This window comes from Periophthalmus magnuspinnatus, chromosome 10 (genome assembly GCF_009829125.3).
Source record: "Periophthalmus magnuspinnatus isolate fPerMag1 chromosome 10, fPerMag1.2.pri, whole genome shotgun sequence".
In the NCBI taxonomy this organism is placed as follows: domain Eukaryota; kingdom Metazoa; phylum Chordata; class Actinopteri; order Gobiiformes; family Gobiidae; genus Periophthalmus; species Periophthalmus magnuspinnatus.
The window spans coordinates 27603120-27626335 of NC_047135.1; the positions used below are offsets into that span (position 1 = coordinate 27603120).

Below are 23216 nucleotides of genomic sequence, written 5' to 3' on the forward strand. Positions count from 1 at the left end.
TTTTCATTTGATATGTGCAGTGTTGGTATGTTGTTTTACAGGACCTCCTAATGCATGAGAAATCTACTTGAGTTTTTAAAAGTGTTTACTTAACAACACAAGACAGTTACATTCACACCTCATTTTGAGACACAAACCACAACTTTCAATCCATCATGTGCAGAGCTGTCATGGTGCTTTGTGTTACAGAGTCATTTTTACTATTTAATATTTCTCAGTCTGTTAAAACATTATTTAAGGGATTCATTTTTGAGTACTTTTATCAAAATCAACCTTTTTGTTGGTGTTGGTTAAATTACGTTAATCTGTCATCAAAATGGTGTACAACAAATTATGTGATGATTGTGCTCTCATTTGTCAGTTTTAAATAGTTTCAGTGGCAAAATAAGGTTAAATTATGTCAACTGGACAACACCGAACAACATTTTTAACATCTGTTTCATCACTCATCCAAGTAGCTAATTCAATTCTGGCCAAGCTCTGTTAAAAGATTGCTCTGAAGGGAGGAGCCAGTTTTTTATCTCAACAAAGATAATGTGAGGATATTTCAGTTGAAATATAACAGACCTGTTATATTTCAACTGAAATATCTTCACATGTGAACTGTCAATAATGTCAGTAGTAAATGTGAAATATGAATATAGAACGCATCTATAAACAAAAAGCATCTCCTGTCCTCACTTTACAAAAATGTCAAACCATGAAAAGTTGTCAGCTTCTTTCTTTCTCAGCTCAAAAAAGGGGAGAGAGAGTGAGAGATATTTACTATTATATCCTAGTTTACAATGTAATTTCATTTTAAGACAATGGGGTTTCTGGGGTACCTGATTTTCAAACCATGAAAGGAGGAATGTAATGGTCATCTGTGACAAAATGTCCCTGAAAGCCTCTCACAAACCTATTGGCACATCGCTAGTATTCACATGCATGAATTCATCAAGCATGTGCATTGCTATTTCAGACTGCAAAATAGAACAGTGTAGATGACCCTCACATGACACATCTGCTTCAAATCTGAAAATAACATAAACTTATCTGGTCCTTTCTTCTGGGTTTGCATAGACCAGTAGTACATGAGTGAAAAGTTTGGGAACCACTGGAGTAGGGTGGCCAGACGTTCACTTTTTCCCAGATTTTTCCTCCATTTGGGACCCAAAAAAAGTTAGGAAATTAGGATTTGAATTCTCTATCACTTGGTATCATTGTGTGGGCCACTTTACTAAGTTTTACAGTCGTGGCTCAACAGATCAGATAAAACAAGTTCTCTTCAGGGTGTCTAAACGCCGCCTGCTCCTTTGATCAGAAAATGCATCTCAATGAATTAAGAAAGCATATAAGTCACTGTGTTACTGAAATATGAGGCACAGAATCACAGACCAGTCAGATTGTTTTGAAGTGCTCCTCCCACTGATATCATTACAACAAGACAACATTTTATAATGCGCTTGCAGAGGACTATTCTATCCACTGGGTCAAAATGATACTGTTCTACCTTTTATGTGCACTGGTCTTCCTCACACTGGCACGTAAGTATTTAAGATATGTTTATGCAGCATATAACATAATGATATAATGTTTTAGAGTAAATTAATTATAATTTGTATTGTTTACTTCATAGATTGTGCCAGTGGTCCTGTGTTTGAGACACAAACCTCTGATGTGGGACAAACAGTGACTCTACGATGTCCCCGTGATCCCTCTAAGAGCAACACAAATTTGTACTGGATCAGACTTCTCTCTGGAAATGTGCCGGAGTCTTTAGGAGGAACAGGATCATTTAATGATAAAAAATCCTATGTACCTTTGTACTCTTCCATTAAAACAAAGCAAGAACCTGGATCATTTGTACTGAGCATTGAGAGACCACAGCTGAGTGACACTGGACTTTACTACTGTGTGAGAGTACAACATATTGAGAAAACCATGGTCTTTACCAATGTCACATTTTTAAATATTAAAGGTAAACTATTTTTTAATAGACTCTCTGTTCATAGTTGACTATAACTATTTGACATACTCCTGCATTCTTCAGACCCAGCCTCAGCCGTGAGAGTGGAGAGTCCAGATCTGTCTGGTCCAGTGGACTCAGGAGACTCTGTGGATCTTCAGTGTTGGGTCCAGATGGAGAATGCTCAGTGTTTTGAGGAGCACATGGTTTGGTGGTTCAGGTCTGGACTGGACCAGTCTGGTCCTGGTTTAGTCTACACTCAGAGGAACAGCTCTGCTCAGTGTGACAGGAGCACAGAAGATCCTGGTCCTCATAAATGTCTCTACACTTTCTCCAAAACCATGAGCCCCTCTGACGCAGGGACGTACCGCTGTGCTGTGGCAGCCTGTGGACACATTCTCTTTGGGAATGGAACTAAAGTCAATAAAAAAGGTATTCACAATTTACTCATAGTTTGAATATATCATTGATTTCAATGTCTCATTTGTCCCTTTTGTTCGTTCTTATAGAGAACCAGTGTGATTTTGACAAGACCATCATTATTGTGCTCAGTGCTCTATTAACCGTCAGTCTCATTGTTATAATGGTTCTCAGTTATTCCATTATAAAGAGGAAGTGTTGTAGTTGTTTTTATGGTACTCAATTTTTAAGAACATTTATGAAAATGACGCCAATGAATAAGACTAATATACTGAATAAGACACTAAAATGTCTCACTTTAATTTCAGTTGGACAAAATGCAGATGATGTAAGCATAAGTGAACACACAAGACAACAGGTAAGACAAAAAAAAAAAAAAAAAGCTTAACTTTTTTTCCCCCCTTTCTATTACAAATTAATTTGCTTTATAGAAGGAAGTTGAGCTGACGTATTCTGCCCCAAAGTTCAACAAGAAAAAAGATGAGAAATCCCATTGCAGGAAGGTGAAAGCAGAGGATTTTGTGGTTTACTCTGATGTTAGGAAATAGTACACACAAAATTATATACATAAATATGTGTTTTAATTCATGACCATATTGACTGTAAGTATTAATACGTGTAACATGTACTTAAACAATGTACTGTATGAATGTTTTGATACTAATTCTCGTAATAGATTTTAGTTTGTGTTCTCTGTATCTATTTAAGTACTTTATCATAAAAAACATGTATGTTAGTAACTTGGCTGTAAATGTTCTAATTTTTTTAAGAGGAAATAAAGTCAATTCCTTCTGAGACTTCACACTTCACTGTGACTGGAAAAATCCAGTTGTCACTCAGATACCAAGCAAAAAGAGAAGAGGATGGGGAAAGTGTCTGTTGGGGCATCCTTTTGCGTTAAATACAGAATCACAATTTAGCTATTTCACCAAAATAACAGATCGTCACAGGGATGATATAACAGTTTGATTTTTATCACCGTATTGCCAAGCCCAATCCACAAACATCAGACATTGTATTACTTTATTCAAGCAGATATCCATTTTTTTCCCAATTGATAACCATAAGCATCTTAGCATTGGTGTTTTCCATTTCATAGTGAACAGCTCAAATGGTTTAAATTGGGCTGGATTCAAATCAAATATAAATATTTAAAAAAAGACTTTATTTATCCTCAAGGAGGAGACCTATAAATTCAGATTGTAGGTCTCCTCAAATCTTCATCTGCCATTAACCTCTTTATTGTAAAGTCTTATGGCAGATGGGAAGAAGGAGTTCTTGTGACTGATCTCAGACGTCCACTGTCTGCTCTCTGTTGTTCAAAAGCTGAATTCAGTGGATGGTCCATGTTGTTCAGTACAGCATTCATCCTGTTGAGTGTTTGTTGCTCCACTAGGTCAGTTAGAGTCTCTAAACTTCTTCCTGTAGTTGAACCAGCCCTTAACGCCTGATAAAACATGTATTACACTAAAAGACCTTAGCTTTCTTAGAAAATACAGCCTGCTTTGGCCTTTCCTATAAAGTGCATCTGTATTTGGGACCAGTCCAGCTTGTCCAGATGGACCCCAGTTTGAATTGGGAGTGTATTGGGCCTAACATCAATGACCATCTCTTTCATTTTGAAGGTGTTTAGAATGAGACTGTTTTCTTGGCTCCTTCTAAAAAAGTTCTCTATAATGGTGTGTTCACACTGGGGAGTCAGGGGCATCAAGTTTGTATGCAAAGTTTGTGGTAGATGCGCATCTTGGCCGTTCTGCGTTTTTGCAGCACATCTTCAAGCGTCAGAGCAGCACGAATCTGGGGTTGAAGCAGGGGGTTGAACATCTAGGCATCCGACGCTTTGTTCACGCGTCCAAACGTTGAAATGGATGCTGGGTCTGTCACCTGGAAACAGCTCCACTGACGATGTCACAGGCAGTGTCTGGTACAGCTCTTGGTGGAATATAAATTGACATGTGAGAACTCTCTAAGCACATAGTATGGCCTCAGGCCTAGAGCCACAAGTTCAGCATCTTGACAGCAGATCTTCTCCTTTACTGTTACATGCCCTGGACAGCACCATCAGTTGTTTAGTTACACAACAAGTCCTCCTCCTTTACTTCTCCCAATTGAGTCTCTATCTATTTCTATCAATCAGTGTGAATCTATTTAAGCCCACAGATGAGTCTGGGATGTTACTGTTTAACCAAGACCAAGTGAAAAGCAAAATGCCTCACTCAAAATAGGATGTGTTGTTTTTCATTAGAGCCTCTAGTTCATCCATCTTATTTGGTAAGTAGTTTACATTTCCTATTAAAGTCCTTGACACAAATGGCTTACACCGCCATCTTCTGTTCCTCCTTTGTTTCTCTGCTCAGCTCTGCAGCCTCTGTATCTCCTCTTTTTGTCCACTGGAACCAGATGACGAACACCAGTATACTACTGCCTCGAAGATCCAGCAGATCTATGAGGCACAAACCTGATTGTGGTATCCATCAAAATCATGAAGAAAAATATGAGGAGTAGCAATAAATACACGAAAATGTATCAAAATTTGTCAAAAATAACAGCAAAACTTGAAGAGCTGTGGAATGCACATCATTGAAAAAACAAGTATTCAAGTAATGTGACTGGTTAAAGTGGTTAGGAACATCATAAGTAGGCAGTTCATTGCTCAAACATGGATGAGACAGGTAGTACTCTGTAACTCAGCTATATTTATTTAGTTACATTTGCTTTAGTACTTTTCTAGTAGCATACTTTTCTTTCTACTCGAGTAATATTTATATTAAAGTAACAATACTCTTACTTGAGTAAAGGTTTTGGTTCTCTTCCCACTGTGAGTGACAAAAGCTTAATGCTGACAAAATTAAATGATTTGAACATTTGTGTTTCCTGCATTGCTCCTTCTGCAATAATGTAGTTTTCTTATTTTTGTGCCTATGCTTTGAATATATCAGATTCTGTGCATCATTCAATGCTTTGTCCTTCAAATGATATAAACTTCAAATTAGTTACTCTTTAAGTTACTCTTACTTGAGTAGCAGTTTGCACTTCTACTTGAGTAATATTATTTTGAAGTAATGTTTCTCTTACTTTAGTACATTTTTTGGCTGCTCTACCCACATCTGGACATTAAACACAACACTAGCCACATACAAACTCATAATAGTCACTTTTACCGCCTTTCCTGTTCACTGCTCATTAATATAACTGCACCATCTACAATCTCCAACAAGATATAATAAAGTGAACATGCAGACGTTACACTGAATGCAAGACGTTGTAAGTGGAAAACGCCGTAGCCCTACGTGTCAGGCTCCGACATCCTCATCCTTACAGTAATAATTCTCATGGGAATTTACATGAAAAAGGACATAATACATTTAGTCTAGTGCAGGGGTGTCCAAGCTATGGCCCAGGAGACAAATGCCACCCTCAGACAAGATTTTTATTGACCCTCAGGCCTTCTGATCATATGCAGAACTTTTTATAGCAAATTTTAAGAAAACCTATTGTGCTTGTGTCTGTAATACAGCTATAATCTATGACATTATGTTAAAATTTGCACATTTTAAACTTTCACGTTAGAAAACCGCAGTGCACAATGTGATCTGACTTTGCTGTAAACATCATCACAACAAAGAGTCAGCTGCAGATCACACTAGCAAGTAGCAGATTTTTTTCCATTTGTACCAAAATGAAAATGCAACACTGCCAAATCATGCGCCTATCACTGATTAAGAAAATAAAATTGGAGAACTAAGTAAGTACAGAGCAGTGGGCAGATGCCAGTGAGGGTGAAAACCAGGATTGGCTGGCAATATGGCGTCTTGAAAATAAGCAATTAAAGATTGCTCAAACATGCAAGAATCACTCGAAAAACAACTTTTAGAGGTAGAAGTATAACATAGTTAATAGCTGTAAAAGATTGATTTTGTATAACAGGCCTGCTTTACATAATTCTACCACTATAACCTACACAACATCACACTTCCTTGTGTTATAGACCTAAAATTCATGTTTCAAGCCTCATGTTATGGCAGCTCATTTAAAGCTATGCAATGCACCCATGAAGGATCAACTACTGACCACCGGTCTATGGCTCTCCGCTTCAAATATATGTCAAGATGTGGCCCTCAGTGGAAAAAGTTTGTATACCCCTGGTCTAGTGTCGTTGACAAATACAGACCAATACTGTTACTGGAACCGTTACATCACACTTCAGAAAATAGGGCTGGATGCTGCTTAGCCTCACACCTGTTGCTCAAAGACGGTTACCAAAGTATTTTTGTTCAAACCACAGCGCCTCATAATTTCTCTGACACTCCTAGGTTTGTTTGTGTGACTGAAGTTACAAAGAGGCCACTGCCCGAAGCATCAGCACTCATGTTCAGGCTTCCTTTTTACAGCACACTGATACTACCCACAGAGAGAGAACAACACCATACACAACTAAACCAAATGTACAAATATTTAAAAAAAACATTACATAGTCCACACGCCTAATGAAGAAAGTTTGTGATTTTTATTCATAAATTATGAGGGTAAAAAATCATGAATGGGATGAAAAATAATGCTGCCCATAATAAATTAAATTTTAGAATAACCGTGTAATGCTTGTCCACTCCTCTGTTGGGATCAGACCACAGCGAGAAGGTATTTGGTTTGACTCCTCTTAAGTTATTTTTCAAGATTAAGTTATCTATGTCCTATTTTATTTAATATTTTATATTCGATTCACATTTCTGTGTCATTTTTGTTGCCACATCAGTTTGTCCTATTTTCCTTGTCGAAACTTGCACAAAATTTTCTGCAAAGAGCAGTCCCTCAGAACCATACACTGATTTGTGATTTGTGTGGTTTGTATGAAGAGAATAGTCTCAGACCAATCAGACTGTTATGACATGCTCCTCCCCCTAATATGAGTATCTTGATGCACCATATCAATATGCAGAAGCATAGTGCATTTAGCCAGTAGGTTAAAATGACAGTGTTGTATCTCTTATATGCAATGGCATTCCTCAGATTGTCACGTAAGTATTTACATATATATTTATGCAAAACTATATTGCTCTGCAAACTCTTGTAACAGCTACATTCCTTACTGTTTATTTACAGGATGTACCAGTGGTCCTGTGTTTGAGACAAAGACCTCCGATGTGGGACAAACAGTGACTCTACGATGTCCCCGTGTTCCCTCTGAGAGTAACACATATTTGTACTGGATCAGACTTCTCTCTGGAAATGTGCCTGAGTCTTTAGGAGGAACACCGGGATATGATGATAACTCACATGGACCTTTGCACTCTTCCATTAAAACAAAGCAAGAACCTGGATCCTTTATTCTGAGTATTGAGAGACCACAGCTGAGTGACACTGGACTTTACTACTGTGTGAGAGTACAAAATCTTATCAAAACCATGGTCTTTGCCAATGTCACATTTTTAAATATTAAAGGTAAACTACTTTGATTAAAAACATCTCTCTCTCTCTGTCTCTCTCTCTCTCTCTCTCTCTCTCTATATATATATATATATATATATATATATATATATATATATATATATATATATATATATATATATATATATATATATATATATATATATATATACACATATATATTTGAGTAAAATTATTTCACTTATTCTGGCATTCTTCAGACCCAGCCTCAGCCGTGAGAGTGGAGAGTCCAGATCTGTCTGGTCCAGTGGACTCAGGAGACTCTGTGGATCTTCAGTGTTGGGTCCAGATGGAGAATGCTCAGTGTTTTGAGGAGCACATGGTTTGGTGGTTCAGGTCTGGACTGGACCAGTCTGGTCCTGGTTTAGTCTACACTCAGAGGAACAGCTCTGCTCAGTGTGACAGGAGCACAGAAGATCCTGGTCCTCACAAATGTCTCTACACTTTCTCCAAAACCATGAGCCCCTCTGACGCAGGGACGTACCGCTGTGCTGTGGCAGCCTGTGGACACATTCTCTTTGGGAATGGAACTAATGTCTATAAAAAAGGTATTTACACAATGAATAGATAGTATTGTTGATATTTACAGGTCTAAAATGCATTGTTTTTCTCAAACAGAGAACAGTAATTTACACACAGCTAATATCGCTCTTATCCTGCTGAGTACTGTCTTGGGTCTCATTGTCATTATTACTCCCATTTGTCTGACCATGAAGAAGCTCAACAAACCAAACCAAGGCCACGATCAACAAAAACTACAGGTACAAAAGTATATTTAAACAGATTGTTCATGTAAAAAAGTTCATGTTGATTTTATGATATTTTTTAAATATTATTTCCTCCAACAAAGGTGGAGGTAAAAAGGTCAGACTGTGAAGCTGCACTGCATCGGGCGATTGAAGCGTCTGAAACAGAATGGGTCTACACCTACGTCACTTTTGTTCACGTCAAGTAGAATCAAATCTCTCCTTCTGGTGCAGTAAACTTAAAGAAATCTTTTTGGAAGCATTTTGATGATAAAATAATAAAATGTGTAAATATGGAGCTGTGTTGACTAGTTTTAAAAGTGGATCTGTCTCTCCAGGACTAGGAGTAGTGAACAAATAATGTAATTTTTTCTTGAACAACTGATTCTTTGCAGCTGACGTCATCGACATTCCCTGGGGATATGATGCTAACTGAAGGCACTACTCTGTCTGAAGTTCTGTTAGACTTAATCTGAGCTTTGTTTTAACACAATCTGACCAGAAAGAGTTTTAGTTGGAACTACAACAGGTGAGAAGTTTATGCTGTTATAGAAATCTCACACTCATAAGATTACAGTCACAAGCTAGCTAGCATTAGCCAACAGTTTTTTAGTTTGTTGATGAAAAACACCTAAACAGGACTGTGAACGCTTGTATTCATCACAGGCTCCTGAAAAAGTGCTGTTTAAATCCATTTTGTATTTTTTTCTTGAGTTTTCAGAAAACCTTTTTTGACAGCTTGCGTGAGTGTGCAATGTCCCTCCTTTGTAACTGCTGAACATTCCACCGTAGAGATACATGTGAAACACCCCCAGTGTGATGTCACTGGAAAGTATATAAGCTAATGTAATTGAAATGTATGAATGTAATTATAAATGCTAACACTGCTGGTGCATATGAATGTGTATTTTGAATTTACTTCTAACAGCAAATAAAATCAATGAAATCATTGAATACAGCCTGAACCCAACGTATGGTGCATTTTATGTGATTCTCTGCAATACTCCATAAATACACAAAAACATTATACAAAACTGAGCATAACTTCACAAACCAGATACGATGTGCAGTAGTTTCATTAGTTGGATGCACACTGACTGTGTTATGAAATTGCTCTGAAAGGGAGTGACTTAACACGGAGAGGAAAAGGAGAGGAGACAAAAATGAAACTAGCTTTATTTGCCAATGTTAATATCTTATTTTTGGCAACTATAGCATTTTCAAAACAGTAAAAACATGGTGACATGGTGATCTAAATATATTATGTAATAGCTATTAATACCCCATAGAAATGAAATAGCTCCCTCTTTTTTAAAAAATGTAGGTGTATGAATTTGAGCAGGATGTTACACAAATCAAAACTTGCACAAAAGCTGATGTCATGATGCCCGTTTGTTCCTGTCCTCCTGTGCTCTCTACAGGAGGACGTCCCACTCGTGTCTTCAGTCCGGTCCTGGTTTCTCCGTCCCCGACCTGCACTCCGCCCGCCTGGTCTGCCTTCCGCTCCGTGATTCCTCGTGTATATTTGATTGTATTATTCACCAATTGTATAATAAACACTGTAAACTTGCCCCGAGTCTGCATCTCTTGGTCCTACCCGCACCGTTACGACAAAACGGTCTGGCCACGATGGATCAAGCAGACTCGGGTCCGGATCAGGCGCTCCGGCAAGCGCGCTCCCACCATGAGGCGGTGTTGGGACAGCATGAACAATCAATCCGGACTCTGTTGGATTTAAATCAGACTTTGACCCAACAAGTGGTGCAGCTCAACCACCAAGTGGCCGCGCTCCTTGTTGCCCCGCCTGCGGCCGCTGGGGTGCCGCCGCGTCCTTCGGAGCCGAGAGGCACGGACCCGGAGCCATATTCTGGCCAGCCTCACCTCTGTCGGGGATTCCTGTTTCCTCCTACACGCTTTAACTCTGGAGCCACGAAGATTCGCTACGTATGTGGATTACTTCGGGGAAGGGCTCTCCAGTGGGCTGAGGCACGGCTAACCCACACACCTGTAGAGACATTGGATTTTAACGAGTTCATCACTAACTTTAAATTGGTGTTCGACCACCCGCACTACCGGGACAATGCGGCGTCCCGCCTACTGACTCTCAACCAGGGCTCCAGGACGGTAGCGGACTACACCATCGACTTCTGGATGCACGCGGCAGAGGTGGACTGGACGGACAGCACGCTGCGAGCCGTTTTCGTGCGGGGTCTGAATGAGCACCTGAAGGATGAGCTGGTGTCTCGTGACGAACCCTCCGACCTACGGTCGCTCATCACCCTCACCAACCAGATCGACAGTCGGCTATGGGCGCGTCGGAGAGAGAGACGCCGCTCACCAGTCCCGCCGGAGCTACGCGCTGCCCCGCCGCGGCCGGAGGAGCCCATGCAGGTCGACCGGACCCTCGTTTCGGCCGAGGAACATCAGCGGAGGCGTCGCCTGGCCGGAGCCTGCCTCTACTGCGGCGAGCGCGGGCACTTTGTAGCCACTTGTCCGGCTCGGCCAAAAGGGGGCGCCCACCAGTAGCGCTGGGAGTACTGGTGGGTGAGCCTCACATCCTGGATACCAATAATAGACTGCGGCTCAGTGCCAACCTGTGTGTATGCTCAGAGACTTTACCTGTTTCCGCTCTTGTTGATTCTGGGGCCGAGAAGGATTTTATCGATGCCCAAGTCGCGGAGCAGCTCGGTGTACGTCTGGAACCCCTCGAACGCCCCCTAAACGCCCAGGGACTTAATGGACGCTTCCTGGGCCGTGTGACCCATGTCACGAAACCCGTCACCGTGGTTTTGTCCGGCAACCACCGCGAGACCCGGCAGTTTCATGTTCTGTCTTCCTCCGCTTCCTTGCAAGTTTTAGGCTACCCCTGGTTAGGAACTCATAACCCCATCTTTGATTGGGCCCGGGGTGGAGTTTCGGACGGGGACGAGTGGAAGACGGCGTTTAAGACCCCCCTGGGCCACTTCGAATATCTGGTTATGCCCTTTGGCCTTACCAACGCCCCTGCGGTGTTTCAAGCACTGATTAACGATGTTCTCCGTGATTTTTTGAACCGTTTTGTCTTCGTTTATCTGGATGACATTCGGTTTATACAGGATTTTAGTAGGGTTATCTCACCCCTTACTAAAATTACCTCTCCTTCGTTGCAGTTTTCCTGGTCCTCCGAGGCGCAATCAGCTTTCGAGAAGCTCAAGAAGCTGTTCACCTCTGCTCCCATCCTGCACCAGCCCGACCCTCGGCGCTAATTCGTCGTGGAAGTAGACGCCTCCGACTCTGGAGTGGGGGCCATGCTGTCGCAGAGGTTTGAACCCCACAATCGCCTCTGCCCCTGCGCCTTCTTCTCCCGCCGGTTGTCCTCGACTGAGGCCAACTATGACGTGGGGGACAGGGAGCTCCTGGCCGTCAAACTCGCCCTAGAGGAGTGGCGCCACTGGCTGTAGGAGGCGGAACAGCCGTTCGTAGTTTGGACAGACCACAAGAACTTGGAATATATCCAGTCCGCCAAGCGACTCAACTCCTGTCAGGCTCGTTGGTCCCTGTTTTTCAGTCGCTTTAATTTCCTCCTGAACTACCGTCCCGGATCCTGGAACGTCAAACTGGACGCGCTTTCCCACCAGTTTACCCTGGAGGACAGCCCGGGTCCCGCGGAGACAATCATTCCCCCCTCATACGTTGTCCACTGGGAGATCGAGGACACCGTCCATGAGGCCCAGACCAACGACCCTGACCCAGGTAATGGCCCACCTGGTAAATTGTTTGTCCCCGACTCTGTTCGATCCCAGGTGCTCCAGTGGGTCCACGCCTCTAGGTTTGCCTGCCATCTCGGTGCGAGTCACTCCCTCTCCCTGCTCAAGAGACACTTCTGGTGGCCCACCATAGACACGGACACCCGGGCCTTTGTCTCAGCTTGCCAGGTATGTGCTCAGGCCAAGGCCTCCCATTCACCCCTTTCTGGTCTCTTGTATCCCCTCACAGTTCCTCGGCGGCCTTGGTCCCATATCGCAGTGGACTTTGTGACGGGACTACCTACCTCTCAGGGGAACACGGTCATCCTCACGGTGGTGGACCGGTTCTCCAAGGCCGCTCACTTTATAGCCCTGCCCAATCTCCCAACTGCCAAGGAGACCAGCTCACTAACCATGTCTTCTGCCTTCACGGCATCCCGGTGGACATCGTTTCCGACAGGGGGACTCAATTCACGTCCCAGGTGTGGCGGGTCTTCTGCGAGGGGTTAGGAGCCACGGTGAGTCTCACATCCGGCTTTCACCCGCAGTCAAATGGGCAGACAGAGCGGGCCAACCAGGACCTAGAATCGGTACTGCGATGCACTGTCTTCGCTAATCCCGCAACCTGGAGTTCTCACCTGCCCTGGATAGAGTACGTCCACAACTCTCTTGTGAGCTCGGCCACCGGAATGTCCCCGTTCCAAGCATCCCTGGGATACCAGCCTCCGCTCTTTCCCACGGAGGAGAAGGACCTTGCCGTTCCATCTGTCCAGCATCACCTCTGCCGGGTCTGGAGCAAGACCAGGGCGGCCCTCCTTCGGTCCGGGGCGCGCACCAAGGCAGCGGCCGATCGCCACCACATCTCGGCACCCACATACCAGCCTGGCCAAATGGTTTGGCTCTCATCCGGGACCATCCCGCTGAAGACCGACTCCCGCAAGTTGTCTCCCCGCTTCCTGGGGCCATTTAAGATTGTAAAAATCCAGTTGCCCCCGTCTCTCCGGATCCACCCAACCTTCCAAGTTTCTCAGATCAAACCGGTCCGGACCATTGAACTTTGAAGAAGAAAAAGTCACATTTTTGGGGGAAATTTATTTTACAAAATCTGAGACCTAGATACTCGTACACAGGCCTAGAGTGCCCTCACACGGTTGTCACTGTGACAATAACGAAGATGTGAGATTACATATGCTAACATGGCATAGTCCACATGCCTTTTCTGAAGTTCAGCATATTTTTAATAAAGAATGTTTGTGATTTTTATTCATAAAATATGAGGGGAAAAGAATCATGAATGTGATATGAAAAATACAGCTGCTCATAATAAATTAAACCTTAGAATAACAAACAGTGTAATGCTTGTCCACTCCTCTGATGGGATCAGGCCACAGAATGTTTAGCACTTCAGCCTCACAACAAGATGGTACTTGGTTCGACTCAGGTGACAGATAAGACTTTAAGTTGTTTTTCAGGACACATAGAGGTGTAGAGTACCTGTGTGTGGTAGAGTAGAAGTAGCACCTCCACATTGTTACAAAGGCAGATATTAAGTGAGACATACTCACTCATCAGATTATTGAACTCTTTCCAGGCTCCACCTCACATTTATTATATGAAAAGTTATTATCGGTATTTATTTCTGATATGTTGAACATGCTTTTTCAATATGTGAACACTACAATGTTGATTTTAGCTCATTTGAAGAAGCTTAAAGAATAAATTAATTGTTACTGTTAGAGTTAAAGTTCCTATATTACACATAATTGACTCTTGAGAACTTAAAGCCATGTTATAATGTTGTTACCTCATCAAAAACTTACCTGGAGTGTTTCGTTTCATTCACACATGTTTGAAAAATCCTTTATTATTTGTCTGTCTACATCTCTAAAGCTCTTTTGTTCTGTGAAGACTGCCAAATCCAGGGCTGAAATTATCCAAATGATTCTATTGAAGGTGTGTGGAAATTAAAAACACAGTGGAGCACTTCTTGTATTACCACATGACATCACAAGGTGAAACAGAGTGTTTAAGAGAAGAACTCAGTTGAGGAACTGATGAGAAAACAACATTATACCATAGACCAGAAAATAGCGTAATATTGGCCCTTTAAACAGCATCTAACATCATGAGCACCGAACCACAATTTCAGTCATAAATAAATTAATCTCCTCTAGAAGGAAATTCACTGAATAAATTTGAATCTGTTCTGAAAAACATTTAACCAAATTCAGCTTTTCCTATTCAACGCAAAACCATTACTACAAACTACTTGATTATAAGACTTTGAGATGTACAAACACTGCACTATTATATTAGACTATATCTACCTCAACACTGTTATTACGGCATTGTTTATTTTATGTAATGGCATATAAAACTTACTTTACCTCTACATACATTTAATTACATATTAATTCTGTGTGTATATTTGCTTTTGTTGTCCTCCCTCAGTAAAACAAAAGTCATCTGCTGTTTACAGTGTCTTTTGGAGACGTTATTTCCACTGTGGTCACATAAAGCTAAGTACAGACCAATCAGAGACAGCTCCTCCCTTTTGATATCAATATAATAAGACAAAGATGCCTGTTTATATTACACTTCACACAACGTACTCAACGACGTAATACTACAAGATCCAGAAAATGTGCTCTTTATTATACGCAGCACTTGTCTTCCAAGTGGCCCGTAAGTATTGACACTTTCATAAGATGTTGTGTCTGCTCATTGTTTGTTTAACTACATTTATGCTGCAGGATGTACGGACATGTCTCTATTTGAGACAAGAGCTCATGACCCTGGAGAAACACTTACTCTCACCTGTCCACGTTCTGTCAAAACTCCAGAGTTTCCAACATTTCATTGGATCAGAGTTCTTTCTGGAACTTACCCAGAATTTTTAGGAGGAACTTTCTCATTTAAATATGAACCTGTTAACAAGACTCCTCACACCACGACAAAACAAGGAGATGGAACGTTTGATCTGATCATACATCAGTTGTCTCTCACTGATACTGGATTTTACTACTGTGTGAAAGTAGAAGATCTTGAGATGGAATTAGTATTTGGAATATTTCTAATAATTAAGGGTAACAACTATATTTGGTTATTCGTTGTATTGTATAGTACGATATGATTCTAGTTGTTGCTTTGCTTCTCAGACCCAGCCTCAGCCGTGAGAGTGGAGAGTGCAGATCTGTCTGGTCCAGTGGACTCAGGAGACTCTGTGGATCTTCAGTGTTGGGTCCAGATGGAGAATGCTCAGTGTTTTGAGGAGCCCATGGTTTTGTGGTTCAGGTCTGGACTGGACCAATCTGGTCCGGGTTTAGTCTACACTCAGAGGAACAGCTCTGCTCAGTGTGACAGGAGCACAGAAGATCCTGGTCCTCACAAATGTCTATACACTTTCTCCAAAACCATGAGCCCCTCTGACGCAGGGACGTACCGCTGTGCTGTGGCAGCCTGTGGACACATTCTCTTTGGGAATGGAACTAAAGTCAAATTCAAAGGTATTATAGTTATTTATTTATCTATTTATGTATCTATCACACAAAAATATATTGTTTATTACAGAAGAGGAAACATTGTCTTTAGAGAATACCATTCTTATCTTGCTGAGTGTTGCTCTTACCATAAGTATTATGGTTATACTAGTTCTTATTTATTTCATCAAGAAGAGGACTGGACACTGTTTCCATGGTAATTCAACTTCCCAAATTCTGCCAAAAGGTATGTCTCAAGTTAAAACTTTAATATCTTATTCATTTAGTTGGACAAAATCACATTGATGAAAGAGCCAGGGATGAACATACAAGACAGTTGGTAAGATGTTCTAAATGACAAAATAAATACATAAAAATTTAAATAATACATTTTAAATGGAGTCTCTTTCACAGGGAGATGCTGAGGTGATGTACTCTGCCCCTAAGTACAAGAGCAAAGCTGACAGGTCCCAGCGCAGAGCAGTGAAGACAGAGGAACAAGTGCTCTATTCTGATGTGAGAGTTAAACATTAAAATCAAGTCATTAAGACTTTACCAATGTCCTTCGGGATATTGAGCCATTCTGTATTATTCCAGTAGTATGTAGTATGTAGTAGTGTGTAGCAACTTAAGATTTGTCACACAATGGACAATTTCAAGATTTGTGTATGTTGACTCAAGTATATTACAGTACATTAAAAATCTCTAAAATACTTATCTTTTGTTTGTTTGTTTGTTTCTTTCTTTCTTTCTTTCTTAATACCATGGAGCAGTGGGTCAGTTTCAAACTCTTTCTAAGACAGCTAGCAAAGCAAACACTTCCGGTTCTGTCCATGAGATAAGGAAGTTATTTTCGGGAGCCCTAAGCTGAATTTGTCTCTGGGGCCCTCAACAGCGGATGCTTCCTGGCTCAGCTATTGGTGATTCACATTTGACATTATGACTCAGAGCTCATCATCTTGAGCATTTGTATTTGTGTTTATATGACCAACATCACATCGAAAACATCCAGAATGTCACAACTACCATAGTCACAAGAACAGTACACAAACAATCTGTTCCAGTTGGCGACAGAGGTCTTAAATTTACATTATAAAGAGTCCTTGCACTGGTGTAAATGCAAACTTTCCTCACCTATGCCCAGCTCAAAAACAAATCCAGGCAGCATTAGATATTTTGCTTCCACAGGTATAAAACAAATGCAATGGTTTTAGAGAGACATTTAGGCTGCTGTAAACTCACAAGCCCTGTGTCCAATAAAAATTGATATATTATTTTCAATATAAATGTATGGGCTCTTGGGGGAACTCTAGTGGCCTCGTGGCCCTAAGGAGCTGCCTAGTCTGCTTATAGGCTGGGCCGACCCTGTACATGAAAAGCACCGCTGCATCACTAAACATGCATGTGAGTTGTTAGTACAAAGTTTTCCACCAGTCAACCTCAGACTGTTCAGAAAAACCAAGCAGCAGTTTCACAAAGAGGAGACTAACTGACCCACCCCCCAAAGCCTTCCGAAAGAGAAACAAAGAAAGAAAACCACATTCTTTTAAAAGTGGCAGTGCAATGGACGATATATAACGTATGTGCTACAGTTTTCATTTGATATGTACAGTTTTGGTTTGTTGGTGTGTTTTCAAAAAGTGTTTACTTAACAACAGAGGAAGGTTACATTCACACCTCATTCTGAGACACAAACCACATTTTCCATCCAGTATGTGCAAAGTTGTCATGGTCTCTTGTGTTACATAGTCATATTTAATATTTACTATTTCTTTTTGAGTAGTTTTATCAAAAGTAGCCTTTTTGTTGCTGGAGATTAAATTAATCTGTCATCAAAATAATGCACCACAAACTATGTGACAATTGTGATTTCATTGGTCAGTTTCTGTCACAACTGGCCACTGGTCAGCCATAGCAAAAGAAAAAAATCTATTCTGTCAAATGTACAAAAGTTTTAAAGAGAAGACATTTCGCAGCTCATCCAAGTGGTTTCTTCAGTTCAGGTCAGATTGCTGGTGGACACTGTCTTATATCTATCTGAAGAGAGAAACTAACTGCACTGGCACTAACACACGTATTTGTTTACAGTTTCTGTTTTAGCTAGGTCTACACCTACACTGACCTACACTAACTGTGAATTGTGGCGTGAGTCATAGTTTGCATAATCACTCAGGCCCCTAATGGCTGTTCTCACAGATAGATGATGTTTATGCCCCCAATTCAAAGATGGACTGCTTTTCCTAAGAAAAATTGCCTCTTTAACTCCCCTCTTAAACCATTTATTTTCTTTGGCTAAGATCTGTACCTCACTATCTTCAAAGGAGTGGTTAGTGGCTTTGACATGGCAATGTATGGCAGACTGGAGGTCCTGAGGAACTCTTGCAATGATGTTGGTACATCCTCTTATGGAGTGGATTGTTTCTCCAATGTAACGCTCACTGCACTCTTCACTACACTGAATGGAGTAGACCACATTCCTTTGTTTGTGGCTTGGGTTTAGTCCTTTGGGTGAACCAGTTTCAGTTTTAAAGAGTTTGTAGGTTTGAAATTGACCAGGAAAATCAATAACAGGTTGGAGAGTTTCAGATATCATCCATGTATGTTTCAGTAATTTAGAGATCTGATCAAGGCCTGACTGGAACCCTCCTTAGGGTTAGCTATAAGAATTCTGTCCAATGCTCAATCCACAAGTCTATGTCATCCATACTCCCACATGACAATTCTCCATAAATATACAAAAGCAGGATACAAAACAGTACACAGCAACTTTTTCATAAATCTAATTTGGTCATCTTAAGTTTGAGGTCAAGGGTTCCACAGGATTTCATTTCTGCTGTTTGCAGATGATGTTGTCCTGATGGCTTCTTCGAGCCAGGACCTGCAGCAGGCACTGGGGCGGTTTGCAGCCAAGTGTGAAGCGGCTGGGATGAGAATCAGCTCCTCCAAATCCGAGGCCATGGTTCTCGACCGGAAAAAAGTGGTTTGCTCTCTCCGGGTGGGTGGTGAGTCTCTGCCCCAAGTGGAGGAGTTCAAGTATCTCGGGGTCTTGTTCACGAGTGAGGGAAGGATGGAGCGTGAGATTGACAGGCGGATCGGTGCAGCATCTGCAGTGATGCGGTCGCTGTATCGGTCCATTGTGGTGAAGAAGGAGCTGAGCCCAAAGGCGAAGCTCTTGATTTACCGGTCAATCTACATTCCTACCCTCACCTATGGTCATGAGCTCTGGGTAATGACCGAAAGGACAAGGTCGCGGATACAAGCGGCCGAAAGGGGTTTCCTCCGCAGGGTGGCCGGGTGCACCCTTAGGGATAGGGTGAGGAGCTCGGTCACACTGGAGGAGCTCGGAGTGGAGCCGCTGCTCCTACACGTTGAGAGGAGCCAGCTGAGGTGGCTCGGGCATCTGCTCAGGATGCCTCCTGGACGCCTCCCTAGAGAGGTGTTCTGGGCATGTCCCACCGGGAGGAGGCCCCGGGGAAGACCCAGGACACGCTGGAGGGACTATGTCTCTCGGCTGGCCTGGGAACGCCTTGAGGTCCCACCGGAGGAGCTGGAGGACGTGTCCGGGGTGAGGGAAGTCTGGGAGTCCCTGCTTAGACTGATGCCCCCGCGACCCGGCCCCGGATAAGCGGAAGAAAATGGATGGATGGATGGATTGAATATATCATTGATTTCAACGTCTCATTTGTCCCTTTTGTCCATTCTTACAGAGAACCAGTGTGATTTTGACAAGACCATCATTACTGTGCTAATTGTTCTATTAACCGTCAGTCTCATTGTTATAACGGTCCTCAGTTATTCCATTATAAAGAGAAAATTATGCAATTGTTTTTATGGTACTTAATGTTTAAGAACATTTAAAAAATGACACCATGAATAAGACACTGAAATGTCCCACTTTAATTTCAGTTGGACAAAATGCTGATGATGTAAACATCAGTGAACACACATGTCTTAAGGTAAGATAGAAATGTATCAACTTTTCCCCCTTTCTATTACAAATAAATTTACTATTAACTATAATTTACTAAATTTATTTACTAAGAGAAGATTAACTGAAGTATTCTGCCCCAAAGTTCAACAAGAAAAAAAAAAGAGAAATCCCACTGCAGGAAGGTGAAGTCAGAGGATTTTGCGGTTTACTCTGATGTTAGGAAATAGTACAGGCAATATTATATACATAAATATGTCTTTTAATTCATGGCCTTATTGATTGTAAGATTCAATAGTTGCAACATGTAACATGTATGTTATGTGCTTTATCATTACAAAATAGTAAATAAGTATAAAGTGAAAGTATGTATAAAAGTAATGTGTGACTAATTGTACAAATTTCCACTGGCCCACAGCCTCCGGAAAAAAAATAATTATGTGTGGCCTGTTGCACTGTTGACCTATGTAAAATATACATGTACAAGCAATATTATATTTCACCAGAAGATGGCAGCAGATCCGGGCCGTGCTCTCGCTGATGTTTATCGCCAACTAGATAAAGATAAGTTTAAAGAAATTCAAACATTTGCTAAGAAAATGCTGAGTTTGTTTGGTTCTCGGTTATGAACTTTAACAAGAACCGTGTGAGAACAAGCCTGACTCACCTGCGTGACGCTTTGCTCATCCAAACCACCATCTTTGAGCCAGACCTGGTTTATTTACTACAGTCCAGATCTCAGTTGGAGTCTCAGTTTTTAATTTGTTTGCCTTTTGAGGTGAATAAATTTGAAAATCTCAGTGAATTTATTTTATTGTGATAATCAAAACCACAGATTAAATGTTCACTTTTTCATATTTATAATCTGTGTATAATTAATTTTGTTTTTGAAAAGTGAAAGCCATTTGCAATAAAAGGTAAAAATTATTAAATAGTTAATGTGCATTTAATATTAATGGTTCAAAGACTGATCAGGGTGAATGTTCGGCCCCTGCAGCTTTTCACCTCACCAAATCTGGCCCTCTGTGCAAAAAGTTTGGACACTCCTGCTTTATGTAAAACATTTCACAGTAATGTCCAAACAGCGAGTGGATATTAGATTATATATCTGTCCTCCAAAACGCTTTCTAAGTTACTAAAGTCCATGGTTTGCCAAATATAATGTTATTAACTTTCAAGAGTGAATATATATAACTTAATGTCAAAGGCATGGGATCCTGAAAAGGAAGGAAGAGGTAGGCTCTTACAAAACTTTAACCACGCTCTGTCTCAGTTAAATTTATAAGTTTTGGTTTAGAAATTTAGGACACAATACCAGAGGGAAACGATGAGTATACACTTGCTAGGTGCAGTATCTGAACTCGTATGATGCTGTGCTTCTGGACAGTCAGTGTGATCAGGGTGTTCTGGGGTAAAATATCAAATCCTGCCAACTGTTTACTGAATACCTTTTCATGGTTCAAATGGCAAATAGTAGCCTCATCATAATAACATAGTTATCGAATTTAGTATTAGGTGTTGTTACAACTCCCTTTGAAGGATAATTCTGATTTCCATCGTTTTATTGCTCCCTCACCCCCCTCCCCAGACCAAACTGAAAGTTTTGCCCCTCTTGTGGATCCACCAATCCAATGCTGATATTGGATATCGGTGCTAATACTGAAATATTTGATGTATCACTCTATCATCTTCCAAATACCGGTTCAGCTAATATCCTGGTTGGACATATAAATCGATGTAATAAGACAGTTTACTGGCCATAATTGGTCCAAAAAGTCTCATGTTTGAACTTTTTAGTATGCAGTGGGACATCCCCGGGACACCTCCCCAGGCATCCGGAACAGATGCCCGAGCCACCTCAACTGGCTCCTCTCGATGTTGAGGAGCAGCGGGTCTACTCCGAGCTCCTCCTGTGTGCCTGAGCTCCTCACCCTATCTTTAAAGGAGCATCCGGCCACCCGGCAAAGGAAACTCATTCCAACTGGTTGTATTCCTCATTTTGTTGTTTTGGTCATTATTGGTCATTACCCAAAGCTCATGACCATAGATGAGGTTAGGAGCATAGACTGACTGGCTTTTCCACTCAGCTCTAATTCTTTACCACAACAGTCCAGTGCAGCGACCGCATCATTGCAACACTGCACTGATCTGCCTCTTAATCTCATGCTCCATCCTTCCCTCACTCTTGAAGACCTCCCCAGAGCCAGTTTTCACGTACGGAGATCCGGTCGTCGAGATGTCCACCTTCAACTACTGTCCAGATCCCTCTGCACCGGCCCCTTACGGATCCTCCTGCAGGTGGGAGGTCCATGGGGGCTGTGCCCAGCTGGGCCCCATGGGGAAGGCCCAGCCACCAGACGCTCACTGACCAGCATCCACCTCAGACCTGGTTCCCAGAATTTCTTACTTACTTTCTCATTTGAATTTAAAATGTGATAAGGTAAAATGCGTAAATATAGACTCCAGGACTAGCAATGCAATTAGACTAAAGAACTATTTTTTCATGAAGAACTGATACTTTGCAGCTGATGTCATCAACACACCCTGGGAGTGCGATGCTTACTTAAGGCACTACTCTGTCTGAAGCTCTTTTAGACTAAGCTCAATTTTAACATATTTTTTTTCCAGAAAGAGCTAAGTTAGTTGGAACTACAACAGGTAAGATAATAAACAAGTCTCTCACAAGCTAGCTAGCACTTGCCAACAGACAAACTTTTTTGGCAGTGTGTTTATCTCCATAGTAACTGCTGAACATTCAACCACAGACATACATGTAGATCACCGCAAGTGTAATGTCACTGCAAAGTTTCAATATGGGCTAATGTAAGTGCAATATATGAATGTGAATAATGAATAAATGCTAACACTGCTGGTACATGAATGTGTATTTTGAACAGACTTCTAATAGCAAAAAAATCAAAGAAATCACTGAAAACGGCAGGAAGCCAATGTATGGTGCATTTTATTTGACATATTTTTAAACATTTCACACAACATTTGATTTCATGCAATAGACATTCAAATTTGTAAAAAAAAAAAAAAAAAAAAAAAAAAAAAAGTCAATTTTTTTTTTTTTTTTTTTTTTAGGTTTTTTAGGTTTCACTCGTGCATGTTTGAGTATTTTAGCCATCTCTCCTGGGCCCTATTCATTTCTTTCTTATGTTTAGCTGTAAGATTCTGTGCAATGCTCAGCCCACAAGCCTACGTCGCCCATGCTCCACACGTGACAATTCTCCATAAATACATAAAAATAAAAACATAAAAAAACATAAAAACATGATAGGGCTCTGAAAGGGAAGTGACTTAGCATAAAGATCAAATGGAGAAGAGTCTCAGAGCATCAAAAAATTAACTTTTAAGACATGTTAATGTTATTTTTGGTGACTATAATATTTTCAAAACTGTAAAAACTTACATGGTGATCTAAATATTATCTAATAACAATTAATACCCCATAGAAGTAAAATAAAATTTAAAAATGTAGGCGTACTTGCACAAAAGCTGAATACATAAACATACATATAA

The 23216-nt window shown here is 41.2% G+C and overlaps 1 protein-coding gene across 1 annotated transcript; it reads left to right on the forward strand.

Moving 5' to 3' along the window:
• The first annotated feature begins 1481 nt into the window (after positions 1-1481).
• LOC129456572 (uncharacterized) lies at positions 1482-22059 on the forward strand. Its single transcript, XM_055224691.1, has 6 exons — positions 1482-1526; positions 1619-1960; positions 2033-2380; positions 2458-2583; positions 19670-19719; positions 21883-22059. The coding sequence occupies exons 2-6, from the start codon at positions 1924-1926 to the stop codon at positions 22057-22059; spliced, it is 738 nt and encodes a 245-aa protein (XP_055080666.1). The 5' UTR covers positions 1482-1526; positions 1619-1923.
• Positions 22060-23216: the final 1157 nt, after the last annotated feature.